Genomic DNA, 14,306 nt, shown 5'->3' on the forward strand with positions numbered 1-14,306 from the left:
TAATAAGTTCCCGAAACCCTCGGGTGCGATTCAGGAGTCAGAGGTCGCTGTAATAAAGAAAAGAACAGCTGAGTTGCGGTTATATAAAGATGACTCATTAGTGATGCTCACCACCCAACGAGTAGAGGCCTCATCAGCTGCACGCCTTCTGTCAGCTCGCACCTACAATAGATATACGTGTGTGGCATCCCCGCAGGTGGTAATGAACAATCAGCGGAAGATTATCTGGCCCGGGGGAGAGACGGAAAAACCGCAGGGCTTCCAGATGTCCACTCGACTGAAGGTAAGGCGCCTTCACTCTGCTGCAGCGATGTGACAAGCACGTCCACACAGATAGAGCAAAGACGGGCGCTGATATACTGCTGTTGGACAGCGTGCTAATATTTGTTTCTCACAGAGGAATGGAGCTGCTCTATGCCCATAAAGGTTGCAGTGATATATTCACTTTGACTTTAATCTCTTTAAATTTGTTATAGGCCAGCAAAGAGCCTCTGATCTCTATCCTTGTCAGTTATTTTTACATTCATCTCCGTCTTCGTGTGTGTCTTGCTGGCTGAGGTCCCTCAGGATGGAAACAGATCCAGCCTTCCTTGGTAAACAGCTTTGTGTCCCGTTTGTTGTAGATAGTGACGATACACCAGGAGCCGTTTGTGTACGTGAAACCAACTATGCCGGACGGAACGTGCAAGGAGGAAATGACATTAAATGGAGTCTTAATTAAAAAGGTTATCTGCACTGGGCCCAATGAGACCATCCCAGGTAACACATCAGGGACGTTTACAATATCACTGTGCTTTTACTGCACAAACACCCACTGGAGATGCATACATATATATGCAGTAGGTATCTATATATGTATGCATGTAGCTGAGTGTGCCATTGCAAGTGTGTGATGGATGCTGGGACGTGCGTGGGCTGATCAGCGTGAATGTGTCTGAGCGTGAGGGACGAGTGACGCATTTTGTCCAGTCTACATGCGCCTTCGCCTTCGGACTAAAATATTAAAACCTCACACGCTCAGAAGTGATTCTAACTTGCAACCAATGCTGGTTTTGTTACAGGACGCCCTATTGTCCCGCAGTGTTGCTATGGATTCTGTATTGATCTCCTGATCAAGCTGGCAATGACCATGAACTTCACCTATGAAGTTCACCTGGTGGCTGATGGGAAATTTGGAACCCAGGAGCGGGTTAGTTTCACAAGCTAATATTTGTCATATTTCTAAGCGTTCAGTACATTTACACCATAACTTACATCATTTTAATTAACTAACTAACAAGTCGCCTCGTTTACCATTCAGAGTTGAAGTTTTAAGCAGTGACCCACGGTTTAGTGTCCAATAAACCAACACAAACAGAGTCAGTCAGCTAAAACGATGATGAGCCTTCAACTCTTTGTGTTTGGCGAGCAGCTCAGGTTCTTCTTTTTTTTTTTTTTTCTTTAATGCTGTTGTATTCGCCGTATATTGAATGGACCAAGAGAGTGAGACATCTGTCCGTATTCGACTTAATAAGTCTGAGTTTGACCCTGACGCTCTGATTTGTTTCCTCCTCAAACATTTTGCTAAAAAGATCCCGGTCGCTACTTTGAAGTCTTTATCAGCAAGATACTCGTTTTGTAGTCAAAGTGACGTTTGGAATCAAATAGCCATTTAAACAGGCAATGCTTTAGGACTTGGCTAGCTTGTGTTTAAAAAGTGGCTACAGCGACCTGTCTCCAATCACGGTCTCCCCTGAGCCGATGGTAAAAATACCAGGCTTCTAAACAGGAGTCTGGACTGTATTTCCGTTTGTTTTCAGGTTTATGATTGAATCTGCTCTGTGCTGATAAATCAATCAGCAAATTATCCTGAATTACATTGAATAAAAAAAACCCGATATCCTCTAACTTACAAGAGTGAAAAAAAGCACCACAGAAAGTCCTTACCTTGGAAGGCGAGTCCTGTTCCTCTACTCAGTCAAATTAGTGCTGGTGGGATTTTCACCGCAATCTGTTAAAGCCAATCATTCAGTTTGAAAGGATAGCAAAATCTGCTCATCAGCTTACATCAAATTTAATAAACAAAAAAATACCTGTAGTTGACTCCTGATTCTCATGACAGTGTCTTCCTTTCGGTGCTCCAGGTGAACAACAGCAACAAGAAAGAGTGGAATGGCATGATGGGTGAGCTCCTGGGGGGCCTGGCGGACATGATTGTCGCCCCGCTGACTATAAACAACGAACGAGCACAGTACATCGAGTTCTCCAAACCCTTTAAATATCAAGGTCTCACCATCCTTGTTAAAAAGGTACGATTACATGATGTATTTAAAGTTTTTATTCATTTAAAAAAAAACATTTAGCGCAGCGAGTAGGCTGTGACATATCAGGGTTCATTCAGTAGCTTTTGTTTTCAAGGGCAGCATATTTTTTCATCGCTTGTTTGGTGTGTTACCATTCTTGTTATTTTCCATGAGGTTGACATCAGAGGTTTTTGCAGGTAAAAGAAGCCATAACCGTCTTCGTTGTGTGTTTCAGGAAATCCCTCGCAGTACGCTGGACTCGTTCATGCAGCCGTTCCAAAGCACTCTCTGGCTGCTGGTGGGTCTTTCGGTGCATGTGGTGGCGGTGATGCTTTACCTACTAGACCGGTTCAGGTACAAGGGGAAACTCTGTGTGTGTGTGTGTGTGTGTGTGTGTGCGCACACACACGTGCGCGTTTTTACTGCTGAATCAGTGAACACGTGTGTGTGTGTGCGTGTGTGTGTGCAATCCTGAGCACTGCAGATCTTCCCTCAGTGTGGACAAGAAGGCAGGCAGAGGTGAAGATTGGCTCCAACCATCCCACCGCTCTGTACCTGTGCTGCCTTCTTTGTCTATTCTCCCCTCTGTTTTCTTTCTGGCTTTGCTCGCACACTTTCAGTTCCCTTTCCCTGCCTCGGGGTTGCCAGGGTTTTCGCTTGTGCAAGTTCTTCGCACTTTCTCACAGTTTCTCCTGCAACCCTCCCAATGTCTTCCCTGTAGCCCGTTTGGAAGATTTAAAGTAAACAGTGAAGAAGAAGAAGAAGATGCCCTCACCTTATCATCCGCTATGTGGTTCTCCTGGGGAGTGTTGCTGAACTCTGGGATAGGAGAAGGTAAGACATGATATTGTCTCACTGCCATGTCTTATCGGGACCCTCAAATAGAACAAAGTCGCTGTTCGTGTTATTAGCAGCATCTGCGCTTTTCCTGCTGTCGCGTGTCAAAATGTCTGCTGTGAAAAAGGCCTATTATGTTCTTTGGTCTTTACACAGTTTGATGTTGCTCCAGGTGTTGCCTCGCTGTGGGGTTTTTCTATGATGTTGACAAATTAATTGCTTTCATATCAAATTTCACAAAGTAAAGCTTTGATTGCTGTCGTATTTTTTTTAATTGAAGTGTCATTTTCATATCTGATGTTATAATGGCCTAATATTTGTTGTTCTTGTTATTTTCTTCTGTTCTAGGTTTGTGTTTTGTAAAATGTTTGTCTATTATTTATTTGAGAATACAAATATTGTCTGTTTTATTGTTATTAAATGCAGATGACAAAGCTATTATAGTTGTTCTAAAAGTGTTGCCGAAACGAGTCCTAAAACCTGGAAAGCATTGTTAAATGTCCTCGGTTCACACTAGGTTAAGATGTATTGACGTTTTTCTTCGATGGCAAAAACCCATCAGTAAATAACGCACACTCTGAATTTTGAAGCTTTTATACATCTTAAAAAGGCAATCGCCAACAAGTGGGTCCACAAGACAGCAGAGGTTGTCACAGATATGAATCATCCCGCTAAAAGCAGAAGAACAGAGAAGAAGCACAAAGCTAGCTTCAGTGACGATGAGGGCACCGGTCCCTAGTGTAGTTTGTTTATAACCCAATTTTCATTTGCCACGGAGCTAATAGGCAATAGGCAATAACAAATATCCAAAGTAACAAATATCCAAAGTAGAATCTGACTGGCTTTTGGTCGAGGGAACCTAAGTTAATGCTGACTTTCTGCGTTGGCCCACAAAAACACATCTACCCAGTGGCACTCGTAGCAGAATAGTTCCTCACTGTGAATGGATGTGTCCAGCTAACTTCTCCACACCGCTGATGTGAAATGCACATAAAAATGTCTGAGCTAAAATGTCAAACCCTGAACTCACCACGCAGGAGCGCCTCGCAGCTTCTCAGCGAGAATCCTGGGTATGGTGTGGGCTGGCTTTGCCATGATCATTGTGGCTTCCTACACTGCCAACCTGGCTGCCTTCCTGGTGTTGGACCGGCCTGAGGAGCGCATCACCGGCATCAATGACCCAAGGGTGTGTAGATTATGATGTTAGACCTTGTTACTAGACCTAAATGTTGTTATATATTAAATTCATACAGATATTAATTTGCTCCATATGTCTTTGTCTCTCTGTGCAGCTGAGAAACCCATCAGACAAGTTCATCTATGCCACAGTGAAGCAGAGCTCTGTGGACATCTACTTTCGGCGGCAGGTGGAGCTTAGCACCATGTACCGCCACATGGAGAAGCACAACTATGAGAGTGCCGCCGAGGCTATCCAGGCCGTGCGCGACAAGTGAGTCTCGGCCAGGCCTGGGCCGGGCCGACCAAAGCGCGTGTCGGCCGGCTGCTCAACCTGTCAGGCACACAGTCAGGGCCAGTCCAGCCAGCTCAGGATGGGAGGTGGGGGGTGGGGTGGGGTGGGGGGCATGGACCTCTGGACCAGGTGGAAACAGCAGGACTTACTGCAGTCTTCCATATGATCCTGGCCCATCGCAGAGCCAAGGCAGACGTCCAGGGACAGGAGAAGGTGTGGAGGTGACAACAGCACTGGCTTCAGTGTGAGGTTGAGCTAACATTGCGTCGAGGAGCACCCTTTTTCAGGTTGTACCCAGACGAACATCTTTGAGATGGGGGGAATCCATTGGGGGACGCGCCCTCACCCATCTGGCATTGGATTTCATTTGGGCCATAAGCAGCTGTAGAGATTGCTGGTAAACGCTGAATGACACACATGATCTGGTGTGCGAGAGAGAGAGAAGGGTGGGAGCCGTAAATGTGTATGTAAATCATTGTACTGTTGCACCGTAACCCCTCCTTCCCCTCCTCCTCCTCCTCCTCCTCCCTCCTTCCTCCTCCTCCCTTCCCCCTCCCCCACAGCAAGCTGCATGCTTTCATCTGGGACTCTGCGGTGCTGGAGTTTGAAGCCTCGCAGAAGTGCGACCTGGTGACCACGGGAGAGCTGTTTTTCCGTTCGGGCTTTGGCATAGGCATGCGCAAGGACAGCCCCTGGAAACAGAATGTGTCCCTGGCTATTCTCAGGTCTGTCCCAGCCAAAGCTGCATTACTCGTATGACTTTTTATTTTTTGTTTGTTTCTTATCAATATGATTTCCGGTCACGGATAGACCTTTTTACAACCATCGCCTTATGTCACATCTTCTCTCTTTGTAGCTCCCCTCTCCTGCCCTCTCTGTCTGTCTGTCAAGTTTATGTCTGTCTTTGTCAGTGCACCTGTCCAACTGTCCTTGTTACATTTATGTTGCAAACTGGGAGTAAGCGGCTTTAATATCTCGCTACTTGCAGCGCGTATTAACTTTGTCACCTCTCTCCCCACCACCCCCAACCCCCTACAGTTCTCATGAGAATGGCTTCATGGAAGACCTAGATAAAACCTGGGTGAGATACCAGGAGTGTGACTCGAGGAGCAATGCCCCAGCCACACTCACCTTTGAAAATATGGCAGGTATGGTCCTTACGGCGTAGTCAAACCGTTAAAAGTGATTGGACAAAAACTGCAGTGGTAAGGTACTGTAGCCCTTTTTTGTCCAATACCTTTACAACATTGTTTTAGTGTCGGCGTGGGTGCTCTGTGGAAATGTGCCGTACAGTATCTTGTGCTGTGGCTTTGTGCGGTTGTGTTCAGTTAATATTGTGTGGTTTTACAGCCGCCGTCATTAGTCGGAGCTGGCATTAAAAAAGGCGTGGGGGCTGCTGAGCATGATAGGCAGACCAAGCGTTCATGCTCAGTGGCAGTGGCGAGGGTTTTACACATACAGCTCATTCATCTCTCGTCTCTGTTCTTCCTCTACTCGTCTATCCCTTCCCAACAGGGGTCTTCATGTTGGTGGCTGGAGGAATAGCAGCAGGGATCTTCCTCATCTTCATCGAAATCGCCTATAAGCGCCATAAAGACGCCCGCAGGAAGCAGATGCAGCTGGCCTTTGCGGCCGTCAATGTTTGGAGGAAGAACCTGCAGGTAGGAATGATGCACACCTGGAGGGGCTGGGGTGCAAGAGTGTTGGTAAAGCCCCATCACATGGGGTCAGTTGGCACCTTTTCATTTTTCACATCAGCAGCAATCAGACAGCAAGATCCCTGTATGAGAAATGGTGACGCCTTCCTCCACTAAATCCTCCAGAGTGGCCACCCAGTAGCTCCCAAAGCCAGAGGCCAACTATGTGTCCTCTGTGTGCCTGCAGGACAATAAGGAGGCCTCCGGAAGTCAAGCGGTGGCCGGGACACCCTCATTAGTATGTAACGAATTAGCAAAGCCATTCCCGCTGCCATGTCACCGCTCCTTAGTGTAACAATAAGATACGACCTCTAACATATTGGATTTAAAACGTCACCCTCCACATCATGGCATGAACCTTTGATGCGGTGCAGATAAGATTCATAAGGTCAGATGATATGGATACGGAAAACAAACAAAAAGAAAGCACCAGCAACATGAAAACAATAATACAAGTGATTCCTGTGCGGGTAATGTTCATGTCATCATCACTATGGCATCTGTACTAACTGCAGCCAGAAGCTAACATCATAAATAGAGCATAAAGACTCAAATCAATGCCCTGGTTCAATCACAAAGCGATGACTCCCACTACTATCAGTGTAGCTGTTAAAGCACTACTTCACCCAAAAAGTGTACTTTGCCTCTAAAATACTCACATACAAAGAAATTTCCCCCTCCTGCGTAGTATCTCTAACTCCAGTACGTAGAAAAGACCAGCCACATATGTTTAGCTTGAAGCTAATGACAACAGACAGCTAACAACAGCAAAATTTTCATAAGTATCCAACTAAAAATTTTCCATGCGCATCCATGTTCTTATTATCCAGCCAAGTGCTCAGTAACCACTGTAATTTGAGCTTAAACAAAGAAGCTATTGCTAACACCAGTTCAGCGCTACCATGAACAAGCGTGAACGAGGTGTTACAGCTAGCGTCTTTTTAACTCAAATCAAAATGTTTACCGAGCATCGAACAGGATAAAGAGGATGATTATCCCAGAAGTTAACGGTGTAAACAGAGTTTGGCTCTTTTTTAGCCCTCATTCACAATTAGTTCCAAGCTGAATGTGCGAGGCTTGCTCTTCCTCCACTCTGGACTCTCAAAGACTTAATTAAGGCAGCAATAAATGCTCAAAAGATTCCTAAATATCAATACACTCTTTGGATGAATTATTGCTTTAAGTGTCATGCTACAGCGCATAGTACGTCTGCTCCCACTTCTCCATTATGCAGACACAGTCAAACTTACCTTGCATGCCAGAGGCTTCAAGCTGCCTAGCAGGCAGACATCAAAAGTGTCAGTTCACCCAAATTAGAAAAATCCTCCCAGTAAAGTGGAAACGAATGAAAATACATTCGCGGATCAAAGTTGTCTGTTTTCTTTTGAGTGAGCTGACCCTTTCCAATCAAGCAATATGGTCTTCCTCTTTACTGATGATTGGCTTCCGATGCAATCAAACATGGCTGTGAAGCTGTGGCGCATTTGTGCATCGGAGCGTTCCACCCCCTCCTTTACTTTCCTGTTTGCGGTTTCCCTCGGATTGGATAGCGTGGAGGCCTAGGGGAGCTCCATTCTGATGGCCAATCACTGTGATGTCTGTGATGTGGCCTTTTGTGCTCCATCTGTGTAAAATCCTTGAAGCAGAGCTCACTAGTGAGTAGCCCTGCTGGCTAGAGGCAGCAGGGCTAGAGGAAGGTACAGTATGAAATCACAAGTGCCTGTCAGGAAATCAACCTGACTACTGTATGTAAATGTCGTGAGCGTCCTTATATGGATGTACCTTCTCTAGGTGCGTACGGCAGGCGAGTGCATGCTGGGCGGGCGGGTTAGAGGGGCGCCACTGAGAAAGGAGAGGGACACATTAAACTGGCCGTGGACCAGCACATTTTAGATCAGCACATTGATTTTTCTGCACCGCTGAACAGCGGCTCATGCATGCTGATGTTGCTCATCGACTGTCACTGTGGGCCTTGGAGCTAAAATAACACGCGCACACACACACACACACACACACACACACACAATCTTCACCGCTCCAACTACAACCGCTGTAATGGGTTCTAATACAAGGAGCACAGAGGGAACCCATGAAGCCAAGCTAATACAATCTGTTCCGCGTGAATGTTACTCAACGTGTTATTCATACTGTTTGGGTGCACTGATGTGATTACTCATCGTAATCTAATTTTCTCAAATTAATAACGACAACTTGGTTATGTAGGACACAAGCTCATCACGATGGAAAATCTAAGATCACAGTTTATGTGGCCTCCTCCTTCCTTAGTGCAGCAAGCACTGAAACCTGGAAATCCATCGTTGGCATCATTTCTACCGCTTGTACATGTGTTTGTATGTAATGATGTGCTTTTCTATGCTTCACATTGGAGTATGATGCAAAGCACTGTGCAGTACCCTGCCCCACGTACTCCTACACACAGAGATGTGACCTCAGAGAACATGCACTTCTGACTAATCTAAATCTGCTCCTGTAGCACATCCCTCATTCTCTACAGCGATCAGATCTCAAGAACCCCGAAAATATCCCAACTTCCTCTCACTTCGGGCAAGATGCAAACATCGCTAACAATGTTTGAAAAGTTGAACACACTGCCAATACCACAGCCGACGGTCAAGTAACACGCATGTTCTGCTTCTAAATTAGGAAAAATACCTCCCCATACCAGCAGTGGCAGTGTGTGTCTGTTTTTGTCATTTAAAAAAGGAAACTAACCAACAAAAAGTTACAAATAAAGCAACAACCGACTAACATTTTCACACCTCCATCTCAAATATATGTCCTTCATACTTGAGAACATGTGATAAAATGTTGAGAATGAAGAATGGGAATGATCAGATGAGGGCAATTTGAAGAATGAGTGGCGCAGGCCGACGTAGGTTCCCTCCATCAGAAACGAAAGGGTTGGGTTTTATTTTAGATGTCCAGAGCTGAAGCGAGCAGAACTAAAGGTTTTCTCTGCAGTTTTGTCACTTCAGATATCGTTACAATGGTGTGGTGCTCTGCCAGTTCTGAAATAAACAAATTTGAACGCACCAGTGTCCTGTACTGTAGCGCTGGTATCCACAGAAGTCACTGCTGCTCAGCAAAACTACACGATGTTGCTTTAGAATTCAAACAACAATAAACGTGCCATGTGCAAGTTATTAATTTTTGCTTTCTCTCTGTCAGTAAATTAATAGAACGCTAACAGTGACACATAATATCAACGATAAATGTCTTGGAGGAGTCATGTTTTGCAGCTTGGTCGTAATTTCATTTACTATACGACATTCCATGAAGTTATATCTTCGTGTTTTGAGTGCTACGTTGTCATCGTCTCATGAAGTCCATTCTTCTATAAACAGGATGGTTGAATACTTCGCCGCCACGATGCTACTTATGTGGCTTTCAAGCTTTCGATGCTTAAAACAGATGTTAGTCAGAAGTGCAGAAGTCTGAAGAAGACGTCACCTGGTGTCAGTTTGAGATGAAAACAAAGTGTCGGAAACTCTGTTTTGATGATGATGATGATGACGACGATGATGATGATGATGATGATGACGATGATGATGATGATGACGATGCACAGTGGCGACTCGCTTCTGTTTCCATCAAGAAACAGGCAGCTGCTGCACACTGTGTGAGTCCCATGCCACGCTTCATCCGATGGTCCAGCATGCCCTGCATGGCCGGGACTGTGCACACGCAGCGCCTCATCAGGGCTCAGACGAGTGAGAAAAGGGGGTCAAAAGTAAAGCAGAACGGACAGAGAAGTGACGTCATGTGGGCATTGATTTTTCCTGAACCAAGACGTTTGCAGTCACAGGCTCTTGTTTCTCACACTGACTTTCATCATTTACTAACATGAGATGTCATTTCCCAACAGGACAAAAAAAAAACCCAAAACACTTTATTTACAATAACCTGAGCAAAAATCAAGTGATGCGTGCAGCAATCGCTCCTCCTGCCAGCTTTCATCTGCCCTCCACACCTGCTACTGCCTGCTCGCCACCTGATCTCATGTCATCAGGGGGTCGAGAGTGGAGGTGATGGGCGGTACAAATGTGCCCCGAAAGAACCCAGTCATGTGACCTGATGAAAAAGGATGTACTGCGGGGGCCAGTGCTGGCCAAGATTGAGTTGTCATGCTGTTTGTTTTGTGTTTACTTATTCTATGTACCCCCCTCCCTCCCCTTTTTATCCTTCTCTCCATCCATAAAATGTTTTGGCATGATGAAATTCACACCACACTGCCCCGCCCCACTGCAGGGCCCCCCTCCCTGCAACTACTCACTCATCTTATACTTTACTAACACCCATCATGTGAAGCTTTCTTTTTATAAACGCCATCTTTTAGCAAATCTTTCCTTTCTTACACCTACATACGGAGCTCTGAAGTGGCCACAGAAACATTTGTCGGCATAGAAAGAAAAAAAATTTATATTTTGAAAAAAAAAAGACAAGCTTTTTTCTTTTTTTTTCTCTCTGTACCTACAAATTCCGTATCCGTACACCTCCATGGCCGCTCCAGGGCTCCGTATTTACAGCAGGAATATTTCGTTGCGTCCAGAGACTTTTTTTCCTCTCATTTCATTTCCTTATGTGTGGGGTGAATTTCCATTATACCCTTGAAGGTATAATGACTTTAAATGGGCTTCAATTACTGACTTTTGTCGCTGTTGTTTTCCCTCTCTGATATGCATCTTAGTGGCTCTCTTGACTTTTAGCGTCACGACTTTTTTTAAGTTTTTTTTAAATACCTGCCTGGCTTTGGATGTGGATGTTTGCTTTGCTAAAGATATTCACCCTTTTTTTGGTTCCCTTGGCTTTTTTGCATAAGGATCTTCTTTTTAAACGATCAAGTGGATGGAAATTTATTTTATTTTTCTTTTCTCCCCCTATGCAGCCCTCTTCCTCTCTAGAGACTCAGGATGTAAGAATACCTTAATATGAGTTGTTGTTTTGTTTTTTTTTTCTGCACACAAACACGCAGTTATTGTGCTGAGAGTAGCTTTGGGGCACTCTGATGGTACGAGGGAGGGAGGGCAACGAATTGGCTCGACATCATCTCAGGGTAGAGTTCAAAGTGCTTCCTGTCCTTTCATTTTCTGTTTTTTTTTTTGTGGTTGACAGGATTGCATGCGAAAATAGATAACTCAGAGTCATATCTGGCATATTTCTGTTTAAACTGAGATCGCTTGTGCGTGGAGATGAGAGGGTTGGAACTGTCAAGTGTGTGTTCAGGCACTAGTGAGCGTACAGGCTGAATATTTTTGGATGGTGTAAGCAGTGCAACATAGCTATCACACCCACTGACATCTTTACTAGTCATCACTCATTCCAATGCATTTGTAGGAGCCCAGTGAGTGGACTGCTGCGCCATCTTTGCAGCGTGACAAATATAGATGACGGCCCTCATATCAGACTGTAACGCTCTCACAGCTAACAGGCTTTCTTTCTCCCTCTTTGCGCATTTTACAATTCTTTCTCACAAGGACCCTCCCTCTATTTTAGAACCTAGACATTGAGGTCAATTATGGGGTGGTGGGTGGTGGATGTTGGGAAGAGGAAACCAAGCTTATCACCAGCCAGAGAACATGAATAATGTGTCTACATATATTTATTTTAGGATAGGAAAAGTGGTAGAGCAGATCCCGACCCCAAAAAGAAAGCCTCTTTTAGGTCCATCAGTACCACCCTGGCGTCCAGCATCAAGAGACGTAGGTCCTCCAAAGACACGGTAAGAAGACGAAGAAGCAACATCTTCCCTTGTTGATTCCTTCCTTCTCTTTCTTCTTCCTCTCCTCTTCTGTCTCCGCCCTTTGATGCTCTTCTCTGTCCTCTCTGCCTACATTCCCATATCCGACCGCGAGAGACTACCATGTCCCACTCACCCATTTCCACACGGCTCCGCGGCCTCTGCCACATGTCTGTCCATTCATCGATCAGCCATCACCATCTGTAGCTCCTCCTCAGGCTGGAGGGCATCAGTGCAGGAACTAAGGTCAGGCCAGGCCAGGAGCTGGGCTCCGGGTTGTGGAGGGCTCTTCCGACTATCCAGAATTTTTTTTTTTCAATATGGGAATAGTGGGGTGTTCTTCTGGCAACAAAAGCAAGCATTCTGCCAGTGGTGTTTTGTCTTGGGCTGCTCTTCCTCCCCGCCGCTGGTTTGGATGTGGACTCTGGCGATTGTTTCCTTCTTGGTAGCGTTGTGGTGTGTGTCCTGTTCGTGAGCGTGTGTTTACATGTCCGCATCCTGTCGTTTTGACTGCTCGATCCTTTGTGTATCCACCTTTTCCTTTGCACCAATCCTGCACCTCCTCTGTTTGGGTTTCAGCCGCTGTTGGTTTGCTTTGGTTTAAAAAGCATGCACTGCTCTTCTGTCATTTTATCCAAACTCCATTTCCAAGGTGGTGGCCAGTCCTTCTGAGAAGAAAACTAATGTGTTGTCTATTTCAGGATCATGGATTTCTATTAATCAATTTTACTTTTTGCTTTGTCATACTTTGTCATAATTCTTGTTTATTTTTCAGTGTTCTTGTTGTGAACTGTGTGTGCCTCTTTCAACGTACTTTTCCAGGTGGTGGAGACGGTCTTCTTGTGTGTGTACGGGCAGCGAAGCCTTAGACTCTCACTGTGTTACAACTCAAACATTAAAAACAAGCTATTCTTTTTTTCCCCCCAAACATCTCTTCTTCTGTTTGACTCATTTGTTGCTGCACAATGAGAGTGTCGGGTTTCCGGCATTCCTTCACAGTTGAGTTGTAAAGCTCTGCTCGTTGCGGTTGGCGGAGGTCGTGCTCCACAGGCGTGGAGCGCTCTGGCAAACCAGTGACCCGCGATCATTTGTGCCCAGCTGCTCCGCCAGACATAGCTGGTAGCTGCCCAAACCTGGCACAGGAAGCAGCCATGATCTCTGGAGATAGCACAGACACCTCCGGTGGAAGGCGTCCGTACCAGCATTGTGTTTTGAATGTGTTTTTAGGGGGAGCTGTTTAGCAGCTGAGCTAAAGTGATGGGTTTTTTTTTTTGTGTGTGTGTCTGTTTTTATTTTATCTCCCGTCTTTCTCTCTTGTTCTCTTGTGTGTCTTCTTTATGAGTGTTTCTGCAAACCACCTTTACTCTCCCCCTTGAGGTTTCACAATAGAATTCGCTCACGTTTGAAGAGAAGAAGAGCGGGATCGCCATTGTTATTGTGTCTGTGTGAGGGTTTGGATGCTGGTTTGTGAGCCCAAGCAGATAAAAACAGCTGACAGTGGAAACAAAAGTAATACTTAACACAAAAAGGGGTTTCTGTCTTTCATGTACTTACAAATCGGTGTCTTGAGCTCCTGAAAATGTTTTTTTCTCTCTCCTGTATCACTTTTTTTGTGACTCCAGAATACAGATTGAGCCAGAAACATATATTTAGCTTGAAGCTAAAGGCTGCCGAAGGCTAACAACAGCAAACGTAGAACAATGAAACTGCCCAAAAATATCAGTTTGCAAACTCTCAAGCACTTCTTTCTGATATGATCCACATCTTTTTATGCAGCTGTATAATTAGTAATCCAAAAAACACCCAGCAAACTAGAACTCTTCCTGTTACCCAGAGGCTAGTTTAGCCCCTGTGTAGGCTGCTGGATCACACCTACATTTCATCTCAGCACCCCAGAATTAAATGAAAATGGTCATCAGATTCTTGCTGGGTTCTAGCATTCCTGTTTATTTTATGATTTGCATGAATAATTGCTGTTGACGAGAAGCTTTTACGGCACATAACTTTACGGTTGGTCGTCAGTGGACTAACCTACTCCTCTCTCCCTTGTCCGTCGTCCTCTGCCGCAGAGGAAACAGGCAGAGGAGAGAAAGTAGCAAAACTGTGAATGATGTCAAACGCAGTAATGACGCTCATGCTGAGCTGGCAAGACCCAAAAGCGCTGGATAAACAGTCTGAATGCAGCCCCTGCTTCAGTGGGAGCTTTTTATTTTCTTTTGGGCATCTATGAATGTAATGGTGGGAAACTGAGACAAACTGTC

The 14,306-nt window shown here is 45.2% G+C and overlaps 1 protein-coding gene across 11 annotated transcripts in view; it reads left to right on the top strand.

Annotated features, from left to right (window-relative positions):
* grin1a (glutamate receptor, ionotropic, N-methyl D-aspartate 1a) overlaps positions 1-14,306 on the top strand; it is a 36,814-nt gene that overhangs the window by 17,869 nt on the left and 4,639 nt on the right. For 3 of the 11 annotated variants that reach the window (XM_086188142.1, XM_086188141.1, XM_086188147.1), the window contains 13 exons: positions 197-283; positions 624-768; positions 1,059-1,189; positions 2,124-2,288; positions 2,518-2,636; positions 3,004-3,116; positions 4,157-4,305; positions 4,412-4,569; positions 5,154-5,315; positions 5,629-5,738; positions 6,106-6,251; positions 11,194-11,220; positions 11,917-12,027. In XM_086188142.1, the coding sequence (XP_086044268.1) occupies positions 197-283; positions 624-768; positions 1,059-1,189; positions 2,124-2,288; positions 2,518-2,636; positions 3,004-3,116; positions 4,157-4,305; positions 4,412-4,569; positions 5,154-5,315; positions 5,629-5,738; positions 6,106-6,251; positions 11,194-11,220; positions 11,917-12,027 (1,623 nt within the window). The remainder of the gene's footprint in view (positions 1-196; positions 284-623; positions 769-1,058; positions 1,190-2,123; positions 2,289-2,517; positions 2,637-3,003; positions 3,117-4,156; positions 4,306-4,411; positions 4,570-5,153; positions 5,316-5,628; positions 5,739-6,105; positions 6,252-11,193; positions 11,221-11,916; positions 12,028-14,306) is intronic. The other 8 variants (XM_086188144.1, XM_086188148.1, XM_086188151.1 and 5 more) reach the window with 5 other exon arrangements.

The sequence above is a fragment of the Aulostomus chinensis genome, chromosome 19 (assembly GCF_037954235.1).
Source record: "Aulostomus chinensis isolate RoL2024-O1b breed Wild chromosome 19, RoL_Achi_v1.0, whole genome shotgun sequence".
Lineage (NCBI taxonomy): Eukaryota > Metazoa > Chordata > Actinopteri > Syngnathiformes > Aulostomidae > Aulostomus > Aulostomus chinensis.